The sequence below is a fragment of the Liolophura sinensis genome, chromosome 2 (genome assembly GCF_032854445.1).
Source record: "Liolophura sinensis isolate JHLJ2023 chromosome 2, CUHK_Ljap_v2, whole genome shotgun sequence".
Classification (NCBI taxonomy): domain Eukaryota; kingdom Metazoa; phylum Mollusca; class Polyplacophora; order Chitonida; family Chitonidae; genus Liolophura; species Liolophura sinensis.
Genome location: NC_088296.1, coordinates 26,473,807 through 26,492,472, shown reverse-complemented (window position 1 = coordinate 26,492,472; position 18,666 = coordinate 26,473,807). Strand labels below are relative to the sequence as shown.

The 18,666-nt window shown below is 42.5% G+C and overlaps 1 protein-coding gene across 1 annotated transcript in view; it reads right to left on the bottom strand.

Annotated features, from left to right (window-relative positions):
* LOC135462621 (sodium-coupled monocarboxylate transporter 2-like) overlaps positions 1-12,232 on the bottom strand; it is a 31,371-nt gene extending 19,139 nt beyond the window's left edge. Inside the window, exons 1-2 of the mRNA XM_064739845.1 lie at positions 11,888-12,232; positions 11,135-11,203 (exon numbers count right to left, since the gene is read on the bottom strand). Coding sequence (XP_064595915.1) covers positions 11,135-11,203; positions 11,888-12,232 — 414 coding nt within the window. The remainder of the gene's footprint in view (positions 1-11,134; positions 11,204-11,887) is intronic.
* Positions 12,233-18,666: the final 6,434 nt, after the last annotated feature.

Sequence of the window (18,666 nt, the reverse complement as noted above, 5' to 3'; positions counted from 1 at the left end):
GGCCTACAGGTGGACAGAAAAGTCTTAATCTGCGATTGATTATGCATGTACAGATGGGCAGAAAAGTCTTAGTCTGCGATTGATTATGCATGTACAGGTGGACAGAAAAGGCTTAGTCTGCGATTCTTCATGCATGTACAGGTGGGCAGAAAAGTCTTAGTCTGTGATTGATTATGCCTGTGCAGGTGAGCAGAAAAGTCTTAGTCTGCGATTGATTATGCATGTACAGATGGGCAGAAAAGTCTAAGTCTGCGATTGATTATGCATGTACAGGTGGGCAGAAAAGTCTTAAGTCTGCGATTGATTATGCATGCACAGGTGAGCAGAAAAGTCTTAGTCTGCGATTAATTATGCATGTACAGATGGGCAGAAAAGTCTTAATCTGCGATCGATTATGCATGTACAGGTGGGCAGAAAATTCTTAGTCTGCGATTGATTATGCATGTACAAGTGGGCAGAAAAGTCTTAGTCTGCGATTGATTATGCATGTACAGTTGGACAGAAATGTCTTAGTGTGCGATCGATTATGCATGTACAGGTGGGCAGAAAAGTCTTAATCTGCGATCGATTATGGATGTACAGGTGGCAGAAAAGTCTTAGTCTGCGATTGATTATGCATGTAGAAGTGGGCAAAAAAGTCTTAGTCTGCGATTGATTATGCATGTACAGTTGGGCAGAAATGTCTTAGTCTGCGATTGATTATGGATGTACAGGGGGGCAGAAAAAGTCTTAGTCTGCGATTAATTATGCATGCACAGGTGAGCAGAAAAGTCTTAGTCTGCGATTAATTCTGCATGTACAGATGGGCAGAAAAGACTTAATCTGCCATCAATTATGCATGTACAGTTGTAAAAAAAAGTCTTAGTCTGCGATTAATTCTGCATGTACAAGTGGGCAGAAAAGTCTTAGTCTGCGATTGATTATGCATGTACAGTTGTACAAAAAAGTCTTAGTCTACGATTGATTATGCATGTACAGATGGGCAGAAAAGTCTTTGTCTTCGATTGATTATGCATGTACAGGTGGACAGAAAAGTCTTAGTCTGTGATTGATTATGGATGTACAGGTGGGCCAGAAATATCTTAGTCTGCGATTGATTATGCATGTACAGGTGGGCAGAAAAGTCTTAGTCTGCGATTGATTATGGATGTACAGGTGGGCAGAAAGGTCTTAGTCTGCGATTCTTCATGCATGTACAGGTGGGCAGAAAAGTCTTAGTCCTGCAATCAATTATGCATGTACAGGTGGACAGAAAAGTCTTAATCTGCGATTGATTATTCATGTACAGATGGGCAGAAAAGTCTTAGTCTGCGATTGATTATGCATGTACAGATGGGCAGAAAAGTCTTAGTCTGCGATTGATTATGCATGTACAGGTGGGCAGAAAAGTCTTAGTCTGCGATTGATTATGCATGCACAGGTGAGCAGAAAAGTCTTAGTCTGCGATTAATTATGCATGTACAGATGGGCAGAAAAGTCTTAATTTGCGATCGATTATGCATGTACAGGTGGGCAGAAAATTCTTAGTCTGCGATTGATTATGCATGTACAAGTGGGCAGAAAAGTCTTAGTCTGCGATTGATTATGCATGTACAGTTGGGCAGAAATGTCTTAGTCTGCGATTGATTATGCATGTACAGGTGGGCAGAAATGTCTTAGTCTGCGATTAATTCTGCATGTACAGATGGGCAGAAAAGTCTTAATCTGCGATCAATTATGCATGTACAGTTGTACAAAAAATTCTTAGTCTGCGATTGATTATGCATGTACAAGTGGGCAGAAAAGTCTTAGTCTGCGATTGATTATGCATGTACAGGTGGACAGAAAAGTCTTAGTTTGTGATTGATTATGGATGTACTGGTGGGCAGAAATATCTTAGTCTGCGATTCTTCAAGCATGTACAGGTGGGCAGAAAAGTCTTAGTCTGCGATTGATTATGGATGTACAGGTGGGCAGAAAAGTCTTAGTCTGCGATTCATTATGCATGTACAGGTGGGCAGAAAAGTCTTAGTCTGCGATTGATTATGCATGTAGGCCTACAGGTGGACAGAAAAGTCTTAATCTGCGATTGATTATGCATGTACAGATGGGCAGAAAAGTCTTAGTCTGCGATTGATTATGCATGTACAGGTGGACAGAAAAGGCTTAGTCTGCGATTCTTCATGCATGTACAGGTGGGCAGAAAAGTCTTAGTCTGTGATTGATTATGCCTGTGCAGGTGAGCAGAAAAGTCTTAGTCTGCGATTGATTATGCATGTACAGATGGGCAGAAAAGTCTAAGTCTGCGATTGATTATGCATGTACAGGTGGGCAGAAAAGTCTTAGTCTGCGATTGATTATGCATGCACAGGTGAGCAGAAAAGTCTTAGTCTGCGATTAATTATGCATGTACAGATGGGCAGAAAAGTCTTAATCTGCGATCGATTATGCATGTACAGATGGGCAGAAAATTCTTAGTCTGCGATTGATTATGCATGTACAAGTGGGCAGAAAAGTCTTAGTCTGCGATTGATTATGCATGTACAGTTGGACAGAAATGTCTTAGTGTGCGATCGATTATGCATGTACAGGTGGGCAGAAAAGTCTTAGTCTGCGATTGATTATGCATGTACAGATGGGCAGAAAAGTCTTAGTCTGCGATTAATTATGCATGTACAGTTGTACAAAAAATTCTTAGTCTGCGATTGATTATGCATGTACAAGTGGGCAGAAAAGTCTTAGTCTGCGATTGATTATGCATGTACAGTTGTACAAAAAAGTCTTTGTCTTCGATTGATTATGCATGTACAGGTGGGCAGAAAAGTCTTAGTCTGCGATTAATTATGCATGCACAGGTGGGCAGAAAAGTCTTAGTTTGCGATTGATTATGCATGCACAGGTGAGCAGAAAAGTCTTAGTCTGCGATTAATTATGCATGTACAGATGGGCAGAAAAGTCTTAATCTGCGATCGATTATGCATGTACAGTTGTACAAAAAAGTCTTAGTCTGCGATTGATTATGCATGTACAAGTGGGCAGAAAAGTCTTAGTCTGCGATTGATTATGCATGTACAGGTGGACAGAAAAGTCTTAGTCCGCGATTGATTATGCATGTACAGGTGTGCAGAAAAGTCTTAGTCTGCGATTCATCATGCATGTACAGATGGACAGAAAAGTCTAGTCTGCGATTGATTATGCATGTACAAGTGGGCAGAAAAGTCTTAGACTGCGATTGATTATGCATGTACAGGTGGGCAGAAAAGTCTTAGTCTTCGATTGATTATGCATGTACAGGTGGGCAGAAAAGTCTTAGTCTGCGATTAATTATGCATATACAGGTGTGCGGAAAAGCCTTGCAGGCTTTATTCGCGTAGTGTGTACCCGTGCGATGTAGTGTGTACCCATGCGGTGTATTGTGTACCCGTGCATGGAGTGAGTGAGTGAGTAAAAGTTTTAAATGTCGCTTTTAACAATGTTTCATTTTAATGGCAACAATAAAACGTCAAGTAGCCGATCTAGTACGGATAAGTCATTTACTAGTCAGTCAAAAAAGGACATCTGAAGTCAAATAACAAATACAGACGGTAGTTTAAAATCACAGTTTTCCTGCCATACCAATGGTAGTGAGAAAATCAAAAGCAGTATCACTTTCTACAGAATTGAAAAGTTCTGCAAGAGAGCTTACGTGATAATAGGAATCTCGTGCAGGAGCAAAGTCGCCACAGTCAAGCAATATGTGCTTGACTGCGAACCGTTGATCACAAGCAAAACAATGAGGAGCATCTTCTCCTTTCAACAAATACCCATGCGTAGCACGTGTGTGACCGATACCTCCTCAAAATGCAAGAGCGGAGACGATGCCGTGAAAGGGAAGGTGCTGGACCAACAAACTGACGTATATCATGCAGCTTATTGGTTGTCTGGTCATCCCATTAAGCCTTAAACAAACGCTTGGTATAGGAGCAAATAAGTGAACGCAAGTCCGAATATGGAACGTCAGTTTGAGTAATAACGGAATGTAGAGCCGCCTTAGCGGCTTCATCTGCAGCAGTATTCCCTGGGATACCCATATGCCCGGGCACCCAACAAAAGACAATGATAAAATCTTCATTAAGTCGTTTGAGCATCTCCCTGATAGATAGAATGTCTGGATGTACAGGCGAACCAGCCCGAATTGCCTGCAGGAAGAAAAGGATCAGATGAGTTAGATCAGATGAGAAATCTGCTACCTCCGAGCTCTGGGATGAACAGGAGTGCGCACAAAATTGCCTTGGCTTCCGCAGTAAACACAGAACAGGAATCTGGAAACCGAGTTGAAATGGTTCTGACACAAGGACAGCGGCAGAAGCCACGCCATCATCATCCTTGGAACCGCCAGTGAATATACGATGATAAAATGGATACTTTGAACACATATTACTAAACTCCTGTTGGTGTACTAGAGGGTTGGTGGAAGATTTCTTCAGGAAGGAGCTGACGACATAACCACGGTGGATCTCCCTGGGTGCGTATGGGGGCGATAACATCCAGCCCAAGTCCACCTGCTTGCACATTTTCCTGGATGTAGACACCCAGTGGAGGAACAATGGATGGCCTCTGAGGATAGTCTTCAAACTCCGGATGGAAGACACAATCAAAGGCTGGGTTTGATGTATTGGCTCTAAGCTTGGTGATATACTGTAAGGATAGTTTAGTTCTTCGAAGCTCCAGGGGAGGCTCGTTTGCCTCAACATACAGACTCTCCACAGGAGAGGCGAGGAAAGCACCTAAGCACAACCGTATGGCCTGGTGATGTACAGTATTGAGTTTCTTCAACTGGGAGCTTGACGCACCTCCATAAGCACTGCAGGCATAGTCTAGCTTAGAACGAATCTGTGCTCGATAAAGCTGAAGTAGGGTTTCATGATCCCCTCCCCAACGAGCACTAGAGACAACCTTCAAAATATCAAGCGCCTTTAGGCATTTGGCTCTAAGGTAATTAATGTGAGATTTAAATGTAAGGTGCTTATCGAAAATCAGCCTGAGGAATTTTGCCTCCTGCACAACCTTGATGGGGGACCCATCTGAAAATACCTTGGGGTCTTCATGGGGAAAGTACTTCCGACAAAAGTGTACACAGTTAGTCTTCGACTTGGGGAACTTAAATCCGTTCTCCAGTGCCCAGGCATGGATTTTGTTAAGGCAAAGCTGTAGCTGTCTCTCGATAGTGTGCATACATTTGCCTCGACAAGAGATACCAAGATCGTCCACAAAAAGGGATGCGTTCTTACTAGGAGATAAAACTCTGGCAAGGCTATTAATCTTAATGCTAAAGAGATTAACTGATAAAATGCTGCCTTGATCTTGTTCAAAGTAGTCAGATAGGGTAGCCCCAACCCGAACCTGGAAGTGTCGATGGTCTAGAATTTACGAATAGAGTCAGGAAGCCGACCTCTAAGTCCAAATCCGTGCATATCTTTCATAATGCCATATTTCCAAGAAGTGTCATATGCCTTTTCCAGATCAAAAAAGACAGATACGACATGGTCACGATTAACGATACCGTTCTTAATAAAGGATTCTAGACGAACAAGATGATCAACAGTACTGCGATTCTTTCGAAATCCACATTGAATGTCGCTTACCAACTCTTTAGTCTCCAAAAACCAGACTAAGCGATCGTTAATCATCCTCTCCATAGTCTTGCATACACAGCTGGAAATAGGACGATAGTTATTTGGATCGGTAGAATCCTTTCCAGGCTTTGGGATGGGGACAACAATAGCGTTTTGCAGTGAGGCAGGAAAATTCCCGGAAATCCAAATGGTATTAAAAATTCCAAGATGCACCCTCAAGGAAGATTTTGGAAGGTGTCGTAAAAGCTAATAGTGGATTTCATCTGGCCCTGGAGTTGAGTCATGGGCCTTGCTCAGCGACAGGGATAGATCATGTAGAGAAAATGTAGCATTGTAGGATTCTTCATTTGAGGATGTAAAATCAAGAGGACTTGCCTCGGCCCGTTCCTTCTTACGCTGGGACTGAGGCAAGTAATTATCTGAAGACGAATGGTGCGCAAAAAAAGCGCCCAACCTATTGGCTATGTCAAGTTTTTCTGTCAAAGAATTATTTCCGTCTTTAAGATGATTGACAGTCCCATTAGATCCGTCGCCTTTGATGCGTTGGATCATATTCCAGACTTTTGACATAGGGGTACGATAATTAATCTTAGAAACATAACGTTTCCAAGAGTTGAGTTTGGACTGTTTGATAGTCCTACAGACTTTAGCTGGAGTACGTCTAACATCGTCTAACTTACCGGGAGATGGTCTACATCGGCACACGCGCTCAGCACGTTTCCTGAAATGCCTAGCTCGTTTATAGTCCTCCGTGAACCACGGTTTCTTAATACGGAGAACCGCACATGATATCGGGATACATTTGGAGGCTATATCGATTAGCTGATCCGAGAATAACTGGATAGGATCAACTGCATCACGAAAAAGGTCGCTAGTAAGTGTTTCACCATACAGAACAGCAGGGCGGGGGCCAGACTGCTTAATCATAATTAAAGCGTGGAAGGGAGGAAGATACCGGCTCCACAAAGGTAAGTATAGTGAGGAAGTGGTCGCTTCCGCACAGATCATCATGGACGCTCAAGCTGAATTCCGACCTTAGCCTTGCATCAGCCAGAGCCAAATCAAGGACCGAATAAGTGCCCTTTGCAGGATGAAGGTAAGTATGTGTGCCATCATTTTAAGAGAGTTATTAGATATAAAATCCTCCAATACAAAGCCCTTCTGGTTACGTTCAGAGTCACCCCAGAGAACACTGTGGACATTAAAGTCACTGAAAAGAAGACACGGTTTAGGTAACTGATGATATAAATTTTGCAGCTCTTGTTGGTGAAGAGTGGAAGAAGGTGGTATATAAATGGAACAGATTGTTAATACTATACCCAGTGTGATACGCACTGCTACCGCCTGCAAGTCGGTGTTCAGTGCCAGTCTATTGTGTATTACCCCCTGCCTGATCAAAAAAGAAGAACCGCCTGATGCCTTTCCATTTGTAGGCGTGGCAACAGCGTGATGAGATACATGACCTCGACATTGATAACTAAGATCAGTCATTAGAGTTTCCTGCAAGCTAAAAGCTATAGGATTGAGGTATTGAGCTAACATCTGGAGTTCTACGAGGTTACACCTCAATCCTCTACAGTTCCACTGTAAGATCTTTGTAGTAGCCATTATGAATATTTATTTTTTTCCTGGACTTTTTATCCATCGCTGCCCTACGTTCAGCAAAATCTTCCTGTGACAACGTTATCAACTTCCTCTGCTTTTTAACCTTGTCAACTTTAGAATCGGGTCGCAATGTGCGATAATACGACCCCAGGGATGTTGAGACAGTTACCAATATAAGCGTCAAGCCCGACATTCATATACCATTCGTAGTCCGTAAAGGGCTTTCTAAGTCGATAATCGCAAGATCCATTTCCAAAACAACGTTTAACACTAACTCCCAAAGACAAAGGTATGTAAGAAATTATACAAATAAGAAATAAAGCCGGTAACACACAAGAGAGAAGCGGCCATCAGTTTTCAATGATGCCGGGCAGACAATAAATATTCCAGGCATGATATCCATATCAAAGTTCAAATTCGTAGTCCGTGAATGAGTTCCATGTCAAATAACAATTAAACAAGTATCTCAGTCGCGCTTTAATTGCAACTGTTCATAAAGGCATCATGCTGATGTAATGAGCATGGCTACCTTTACGGCCCCTAGCCCCAGGTTAAGCGGTATTAAATACAGTTTGAAAATGACGAGCGTTAAAGACCTTAACCGATCAGATTGTGATTCAAAAGTAACGGACGATTACGTCTTTCCCGTTAATATGTAAAGATCTCATGCTACAAGAGGCACCATCTATGATGTTACACATGACATACAAGATAGACGGTTACACTGGGCAAGGAGCATCATCTATGTTGTTAAATACCATGTACGTGATAGATATGTACATAGGGATAACAGCGCCGTCTATGTGGTTGATCACAATGCAGATCGCCAGAGATTCTGAACGCTCTGTCCATGCCTGCCAACGAGAGTGTTATACTCATTGTAAAATTTGAGAAACTTAGAATGAAGGCGTTTGATGGAGTATCCTTGACAAACTAGTTTTTGAACTAGCAACTTATGACGCAGAATAAAGTCATCACAATTAACGCAAGATCTGACAAATGCTACACGGCGAGATATGTATACGCCATTTGGTATATTGCTATCTAAATAAGGATAATTTACAATATCAAAATTGAAATTATCCCTTTTGTCGTAAAAGCGTGAAAGGAGACCTTGTTCATCATTGTACAGATATAGACTCAAATAAGAAGGTATTGCAAAGTGGAAATGCACTAAGCTATGTACAGGTTATTTACAGAGAGGCTAGTGAATACGTCCTGCCGCTAAGAGCGAAAGAACGTAATGTCGTACCACCCTCAAACTGGGTGACCACTAAACAAAAGCTGAGAGCACAAAGCACCCGTGCATGGAGTAGTATATCTGACATGACATAGCCCTGTTAGAACCAGAGAAATCTAGGCGTGACGTCATTGACACATGAACTTTATGTACCAAAGCGAACATAAAGCCACCGTACAACTGAACAACTGAAGGCATTTAATCCAGGGAGAAAAACAAATCTAAAAAATAAATTAGGATAATTTCGGGAGAGAACTTCAGTGGCTTTTCCACAGGTGCTTGCTTCATTTGTATGTGTTTTGGGAGAGAACTTCAGTGGCCTTTTCACAGGTGCTTGCTTCATTTGTACGTGTTTTGGGGGGAGCACTTCAGTGGCCTTTCCACAGGTGCTTGCTTCATTTGTACGTTTTTGTGGAGAGAACTTCAGTGGGCTTTCCACAGGTGCTTGCTTCATTTGTATGTGTTTTTGGCAGTGAACTTCAGTGACCTTTCCACGGGTGCTTGCTTCATTTGTACGTGTTGTTGGGAGGAGAACTTCAGTGGTCTTTCTACAGGTGCTTGCTTCATTTGTACGTGTTTTGGGGGGAGAACTTCAGTGGCCTTTTCACAGGTGCTTGCTTCATTTGTATGTGTTTTTGGCAGTGAACTTCAGTGGTCTTTCTACAGGTGCTTGCTTCATTTGTACGTGTTTTGGGGGGAGAACTTCAGTGGCCTTTTCACAGGTGCTTGCTTCATTTGTATTTGTTTTGGGGGGAGAACTTCAGGTGCCTTTTCACAGGTGCTTGCTTCATTTGTACGTGTTTTGGGGGGAGAACTTCATTGGCCTTTTCACAGGTGCTTGCTTCATTTGTATGTGTTTTGGGGGGAGAACTTCAGTGGCCTTTTCACAGGTGCTTGCTTCATTTGTATGTGTTTTTGGCAGTGAACTTCAGTGGTCTTTCTACAGGTGCTTGCTTCATTTGTACGTGTTTTGGGGGGAGAACTTCAGTGGCCTTTTCACAGGTGCTTGCTTCATTTGTATTTGTTTTGGGGGGAGAACTTCAGGTGCCTTTTCACAGGTGCTTGCTTCATTTGTACGTGTTTTGGGGGGAGAACTTCAGTGATCTTTTCACGGGTGCTTGCTTCATTTGTATGTGTTTTGGGGAGTGAACTTCAGTGACCTTTCCACGGGTGCTTGCTTCATTTGTACGTGTTTTTGGGAGAGAACTTCAGTGGCCTTTTCACAGGTGCTTGCATCATTTGTACGTGTTTTGGGGAGAGAACTTCAGTGACCTTTTCACAGGTGCTTGCTTCATTTGTACGTTTTTTTGGGAGAGAGCTTCAGTTGCCTTTTCACAGGTGCTTGCTTCATTTGTGCGTGTTTTGGGGAAAGAACTTCAGTGGCCTTTTCACAGGTGCTTGCTTTATTTGTACGTGTTTTGTGGAGAGAACTTCAGTGGGCTTTCCACAGGTGCTTGCTTCATTTGTACGTGTTTTTGGGAGAGAACTTCAGTGGCCTTTTCACAGGTGCTTGCATCATTTGTACGTGTTTTGGGGAGAGAACTTCAGTGACCTTTTCACAGGTGCTTGCTTGATTTGTACGTTTTTTGGGAGAGAGCTTCAGTGGCCTTTTCACAGGTGCTTGCTTCATTTGTACGTGTTTTTGGGGGAGAACTTCAGCGGCCTTTCCACTGGTGTTTGCTTCATTTGTACGTATTTTTGGGGGAGAACTTCAGCGGCCTTTCCACTGGTGCTTGCTTCATTTGTACGTGTTTTTTGGGGAGAACTTCAGCGGCCTTTCCACAGGTGCTTGCTTCACTTGTTCGTGCTTCACAGTTTAATCCATGTTCATGCAAATATCAACTATACAGCTCCTGTTCATTTGGAGGAAGTTACAATTGTAATCTGCAATAAGTCCCCGATCACGTATCGCCTGAAAAGTGTCTCACCTTATTTCAGTTTTAATGTTATGTTTGTGTCCAGTTTTAAGGTTTTCAAAAGAATTGCACTTTTTTGTATTTTCTAGCGTAGAAAGTGATAACAATAGTCGGTGCAAAAATTTACGTTTGCATTATGATATTGAGACATTGTAAGCATTAAATCTAACACGTCCAAGGTATGGGCAACTGTCCATCACTCCCCACTCAAAGATAGTATTGGTGCATTTTGGGGCGTTCAGTTACTAGACTATGTAAAGGCCTATAATTTGTGGTAATTGCTCTAACTGGACATCAAGGATTTGTCGGGTTGAAGACAAGAACTTTTGTTTCGGTTACCTCCCTTACTGTCTGACAAGAAACGATTTGCACAACAACAATGCAAACATGAGGACATCACGCAGTTTTAATCCAGCACGAGGTTGCATATATACAGTAGTTACAAAATAATTAAAATTCATAGATGTTACAAAACAAATGACATTCACAGCAGTTACAAACCAATTAAGATTCTTTGATGTTATAAAACAACTCACATTCACAATAGTCACAAAACAATTAATATTCACAGATGTTACGAAACAGCTCACATTCACAGATGTGACCAATAAATTCACACTCACCGATGTTACGAGACAATTCACATTAACAGTGGTTACAAAACAGCTCACATCACCATATGTTACAAAACAAATGACATTCACAGTGGTTACAAACCAACTCACATCACCAGATGTTACCAAACAAATGGCATTCACAGTGTTTACAAAACAACTCACAGTTAGCAGAATCCCGAAAAGTGCTCCCATTTTTCTGACTGCAAGAGAGTCAAATCTTTTCTCCAAATACTGGAATGAGAAATGAAAGTCGGACATCGCTGGTAGTATTTGACAAACGTTTGCCATGGTTTTGCTTCAGACAGGAACGTGTCGTCATATATACGTCAAGCTTTACATTACGTCATTCTTCTCTGGACAACAACAACATTAGCGAAGAAATTGATTTTCACACATATTTATAAAGTATAACGAACTTACCAACCGGAAGCAATGTTTCAATTATTGATTCATTTATTTAATTGATTGTTGTATAACGCCGTGTTTTTACTGATACTATAACTGTTGTGACTAGAGATAATCAAAGTGTCTGGGGTAAAACTGCAGCCTCTGACAAGTTTCTGGCGAGCATGTTAATATACTCCCACCATACTGACGTTAATACATGACCGCCATACTGGTGTAAACACATGCCCACCATACTGGTGGACAGAGAAGTGGTCTTTAACGAACGTTAGACCGCGCCAGGGACTTCGGGAAATCTAACTTATTATGGTCACCAAGGCCAAACAACAGCGACAGCGACGTAATTCCCAACTCCGCTGTCTACTACATGGTTTGAACCCGAACTTCGTCTGTCATAGTGAATGGAGGACAAGAGCCACGTCCACTAAACTACAGCCCGTTATCCTTTGCTTGTTATAAAACTGAATGAAATTAACAAACTTTTGGCCAACTTTCACAAAGATAGCATACCTCGTATGAGCTGGTCAGTTTCAAGGGATGAAAAAGAGGCACAGCAATCACGACTGTCAGCGTGTTGGCAAAGAGAATGGAGAAGAAATTGAACATGTACGTGAGTCCATAAACGTACATTTCAGCCGGAAGCCCCAGCATAAAAATGGACGACATATACGTCACGACGTATGAAAACGAGACTGGAAGGACCGACATCTTCCGGTTACCGACCAAGTACTCTGCCGTCGTCCTCTGCTTGGATCCCGCGCATGCGTGGTAAATCCCAATCCCGATGGACACTGTTAACACTGCCGCAAAGAGAGCGTAATCTGCCCAGTGAAGATAAATCAGGGTTTGTGCCATTTCGTTTTAACAATGGAGTGTCTTCAGAAATTGCTGCGGGAATATCCTCGGGAAGACGCACTGGACAGGTTGATAGCCTTTCTAAATAACAAAAAAAAGTATGACTGAAGAAATCTTCGAAATGTTGCGTAGTTTAGGTGTATACTAAACTTGCACTCCTATACATGTCAAGGAATTTCCAGAGCTTCTAACCATTTAATGAATTGATAAATATCTCAACAATCTTTATGCTATTTCCTCAACATATATTTGGATCTTTAGACGTAATTCTTTATTCGCATAAGCAGTAATATTAAAGCAGGCGAACCAATCAAATCTTTTGTTTTAAACACGTATGCGTCGGTGAATTTAAAACAAAAGAGTATTCTCGGCCAACCGCTTGGGCGCGCCTGATAAATGAAAATTCGCTACGTTTATCTCCCATTAGCATTGCCCACCTTAATTGGCAAAAAAATCCACGTCATGATCTGCCAACATAATGTTAAGATCTTCGAGAGTTTCTGTGGTCTCTGTATGTATACTCTCCAGGCTTTGGCGGCCCTGACCACCCAAAAGCTTGTTCCCGTCACATGCGTGTTCTCTCTGATGAGGTGGCAAAATCAAATCCAACTCTCGCTTGTTACACTGCAACTGTAAGTCAGTATGTCTTTCCGGTAACCAGGAGGTCTGCCCGATCACTAGTAGGTCTGTCCGGTAACCAACAGGTCTGTCTGATAACCAACAGGTCGGTCCGGTAACTGAGGGAGGTCTGTCCGGTAACCTGGAGGTCTGTCCGATAACCAAGAAGTCTGCCCGGTAACTGAGGGAGGCCTGTCCGGTAACAAGGTCTGTCCGGTAACCAACATGTCTGTCCGGTAACTGAGGGAGGTCTGTCGGGTAACCAACAGGTCTGTCCGGTAACTGAGGGAGGTCTGTCGGATAACTTGGAGGTTTGTCCGGTAACCAAGAGGTCTGTCCGGTAACCAAAAGGTCTATCCGGTAGCCGAGGAGGTCTGTCGAGGTATGTCCGGTAACCAGAAGGTCTGTCCGGTAACTGAGGGAGGTCTGTCTGGTAACCAGCAGGTCTATCCGGTAACCAACATGACTGTCCGGTAACCAACATGTCTGTCCGGTAACCAACAGGTCTGTCCGTTAACTGAAGGAGGTCTGTCCGGTAACCAAGGGGTCTGTCCGGTAACAAGGAGGTCTGTAGTTTAAATCTGAGCCTTTTTAGAACCTTCAAGTCGACACATTTACTAAATTATGACTATTAATGAAAAGTTCATCCATTGTTGCGTTAAATACAGATCAAATATTTCAATAAGTTATATTCTGTTACCATCTTATTACTTTTGTCTCGTCATGGTGTCACTGAATGACAAATTATTCAAGATAGTTTTGTGAGTTTCGTTTTTTGTGTTGCAATCTTATGTATGTATGATACAATCATGGTGTCATATCGCTTGATAATGCTAAACAACGTGCGTGTGATGTGGAAATGATAGCAAGGCGACTTACAGGACTAAAAAGCATCCATTTGAATGGTGTGTTCATATTTCTATATTATTGGTTCGTACTACATTTCCGTAGAACATCTTCGCATTTTAAAAGTAATATGAGAAATAATTCGAAATTTCCTTTGGCGAACAGATTTGGTCCTATCCTGTTTTAAGCTAAATAGTGGCTGGAAAGTTCGCTGGACGATTCACCTGACAATGGTTCGAATACATCAAACAAGCCTAAGCGCTGTCTCGATTTAAAGAGAATCACATCTTCATTTCGCACTACCCAATCCCTGTCTGTTTGATGGTTGATTTCTCCTAAATGTACTCTGCTTTACAGCAGCAATTATTCTGCCTATTTAGCAGAATTTTGCAATCTGCATTTTGATACCGGTATTGATTTTGTGACTCACTGTACATGTGTCTCTGCCTGGTTTGGAAAACGTGATCTTTATACTCTGGTGTATTCCTAAGATCACGAAATAATGCTACATCTCGTTTTGTCCCACATCTCCGTATTTCGTTTAGTATGTTTACTTGTTTGAGGCACCTCTCGACCATTGTTTCCTTGTTATATACGCTACCTTGTCGAACATCTCCGTCAGTTTTCGATGCACTCCTATCCTTTGTATTGCGTCGCTCTTAACTCTCAAGTGTATGATCTTACCTGACTAGAGCTGTATTACATCGTTACCCAGTCGTTAGTTCCCGCTCCTCTACAGCGCGTATTCCACGTCCTCCCCGGCCACTATCTAGCCAGGGGACAGAGGACGATGTCAGAACGCCGCCTAAAGCCCTGCTCTGGAGATACAAGTTATTCTGTGTCAGACCACCTCTGAGGTTACATTAATGTGTAATACCGCTTCATGCTTTGTTTTTTCTTTTTGGATAAGTTGGTTTATGGACGTCATCATGTACCTGTACGACATGGACTAAGCTTGTCCTCACCTGAAAGGGGTTATTAACATGTATACATGGTAAATAAATTCATTCATCAATCATGCAATCAAGCGACCAGGTAGTTAAGCGATCAATCAAACAAGCAGTCGAGCAGTCAACAGATCCACCAATCAGTACCAGAATATTGATATTGGAGAGACAATGGTAGCAGTACGGTATCAAGTTGTTTTTTCAGTTACAGCTTTTGCTTATACATTACAAACTGAAAGAAAGTAAGCCGCCCTTAATAAGTCATTATACTGGGGCTGGTCAACCAGTCACTGCGTTATCTTCGTCATGCTCAACGCCAAGCGACGAAGTTACAACTTCCACTTTTAAGGTCTTAGGTGTGAAACGACCCAGGATTGACCCGAGATTTGTGACATTTCGACTATGACATTACATCTGTAACATTTCGACTATGACATTACATCTGCATTGACATTACGTCTGTGACACTACGCAACAGTGCGTTTAGGTTACTGCGTCTTCACCAAGATGTCTACGACATTACGTCTGTACCAATACGTCTACTACATTATACCTGTTCCAGTACGTCGTGGTAAGACACTTGGCAAAGTACTTCCACAGTTTACTCTCTTCCGGTTAAACCTGACCCTTTTCATCACGATCTAATCATTGTTGCGCGGTGTCCGGGTTAAACCACCTTTGGTAAGTGTTTAGGAAAATGTTCAGTATTATAGAGCTTGTTATACGATGTAATTCCTTACAGTTTGTTTGTTGTTATCGGTTAGTTAGAATTAGGAAAATTATAGACATGTAGACGAAACCTAGATTTATAAACGCAGATTCACGAGTTGCCAGCTTCATGGATATTCATGGAGACAAGAGGTGCGTGACTTAACATTTTGATCCACATAGTTTCTATTTTTACTCAAATTTTCGTGAAAATGCATATCAATATTAATACAGGTTTGTCAATCGGGAGATAATGTTCTTTTCTTTCTTTAACCAAGTAAAGAAAATTTGCATGGAGTTTTGGTATATATCCAATGTATTTCATGCATTATTGTTTTATCGATGGTTGTGCTGAGACAGATATATATTGAATAAAGTGTCAGTCAAAAAGCATAAGCCGACTTTAAGGTGTTAGGCAGTCCTAATCAAGGGGTTAATTTGACGGTCTTGTCTACGAGGATGACAGTCTCATCACTCGGCCACCCACATAACGGCCACTGATCTCAGAGCTGAATCTGTGTGACTAGTCAACAAGGATGACGCTCTGAACACTCGGCCACCCACATAACGGCCACTGACTCAAGTGTGAATCTGAGTGGCTAGTCAACGAGGATGACGCTCTCAACACTCGGCCTTCCACATAACGGCCACTGATCTCAGAGCTGAATCTGAGTGCGGTTTACGAGGATGACGCTCTCATCACTCGGCCTCCCACATAACGGCCACTGATCTCAGAGCTTAATCTGAGTGACTAGTCAACGAGGAGGACGCTCTCATCACTCGGCCACCCACATAACGGCCACCGACTCAGGGCTGAATCTGAGTGACTAGTCAACGAGGATGACGCTCTCATCACTCAGCCACCCACATAACAACCACTGACTCAGGTGTGAATCTGAGTGACTAGTCAACGAGGATGGCGCTCTCATCACTCGGCCACCCACATAACGGCCACCGACTCAGGGCTGAATCTGAGTGACTAGTCAATGAGGATAACGCTCTCAACACTCGGCCACCCACATAACGGCCACTGACTCAGGTGTGAATCTGAGTGACTAGTCAACGAGGAGGACGCTATCATCACTCGGCCTCCCACATAAGGGCCACTGATCTCAGAGCTGAATCTGAATGTGGTCTACGAGGATGACGCTCTCAGCACCCGACCACCAAAATAGTTACCACTGACTCAGGGTTGAATCTGAGTGTCTAGTCAACGAGGATGACGCTCTCAGCACCCGACCACCCACATAACGGCCACTGACTCAGGTGTGAATCTGAGTGACTAGTCAACGAGGATGACGCTCTCAGCACCCGACCACCCACATAACGGCCACTGACTGAGGTGTGAATCTGAGTGGCTAGTCAACGAGGATGACGCTATCAGCACTCTGCCACCCACATAATGGCCAACGACTCAGGGCTGAATCTGAGTTTCTAGTCAACGAGGATGACGCTATTATCACTCTGCCACCCACATAACGGCCACTGACTCAGGGCTGAATCTGAGTGACTAGTCAACGAGGAATAGGCTCTCAGCACCCGACCACCAAAACGGATACCACTGACTCAGTGCTGAATCTGAGTGTTGTCTGCGAGCATGACGCTATCATCACTCGGCCACCAACTCTATGTTTATCATACAAAGCAAAGTCTTGCTTAAGATAAGAGCACAACGGCCCTGCTATCCACGGCAAATAAATACAGGCACATCTTAAGTGTGACCTTGGATTTTATATCCCTGTGTGCATGGATGTAACAGCGTACAAAAATACAGAACCTCCAGGAAAATTCCCACACTATAACGCACAATTAACCCGATGTAGCAATAGTTTCTCCGTGGACTGTAAAGCAATCTTAGGTAGGCATTACCTATTTACTTTTAACATATCCAACAAATGTAGTTGCTTTTCTTTACGAAGGTTTCATATAATATATATGCATAACACATGTAAAGATATAAACACATGATACCGGAGAATTTTGGCCAAAAATTTATCGCACACAAACCATTCGTACTTTTAATATTACAGTAATTAACTTTCACAAAATCATCACCTCGCCGTGTTACCGCCACGGACAATCTTCTGTAGTTTGAAGACAGTCGTAAGATTACAAGGATATCTATCCAATTCAGCTTAATTTCTGAATACCTATGCCATGTACATCTAAAACAACAACGTGGTGAATGAATAAACGCTGTGATCTTGTACACAATGTTAGAGTCTGCATATGTATGCAGTTTGAGTGTATATGTTTGAGTGTAAGCTTGAAGCCACTTAAAGCTGTTACCAGAGCTTAATCGTCCCTTCATCGTTCTAACACATACATGTTTTCACAATTCCGTGATGATCTCTCATCAGCTAAATAACCTCAAATGCACCGCTGAGTCAGAGGTGATATTGACGTAGGTACATACTTTGCCCAGGATCTGTTCAATGTAATCTGTTCCGTTGATGTATTTCTACACATCTGTTTACAACAAACTTGGTCTAACTCTTTCAAAGATGCACTTCAGGCCACGAATGTAACGGCAATGCTTTATGTGAACATCGTCTACATTTTCATGGGATCAATGTCTTCATCTTTGCACAACAGATCAACATCCGGGTCCTGCATCAATGGCCGCCGTAAACTTCCAGCCACGTGAGGAGGCGGCGTGACGGGCTTGAATACAAATCCGTTTCCGGTGTCCCCTATAATACCATTTCCACGCTGAAATGCAATATGTAATATGCAAATAAACAGTTCATGTGTTATGGGAAGTAAGACAAAGTACATGTAAAATATTTACAGTGTAGTTTCATCAAATCAGGCCGACTTAAGTACCACTTAAGTGCTTGTTCATCTGCACGTGATGTACGTACATATCAGTGTAGGATGGTCCCTGTATTTCACTGGGTAGTGAGTAGGCTTTTATGTTACACTTGGTTGTGAGAACGCGAGGGTTTTAGACCTGACAGCGAGAACGCTACGGCATTACACCTGACAGTGAGAAAGTTAGGGTCTTACACCCGACAGTGAGAACGCTAGGGTCTTACACCTTGATTGGAGTAGGATAAGGCATCAAGCAGATAGCGAGTACGATAGATTATTACATGTACACCCCATAGTAAGTACGACAGGGTATTGCGGGTCATAGTGAGTACGATAGCGTATTACACCTGATAATGAGTCCGAAAGGGTATTGCACGTCATAGTGAGAACGGTTAGGTATTTCACCTGATAATGAGTGCAAGTACGATGGCGTGTTACACCTGAGAGTGAACACGATTGGGTATTACACATCATCATGGGGACAGTTAGGTATTTCACCTG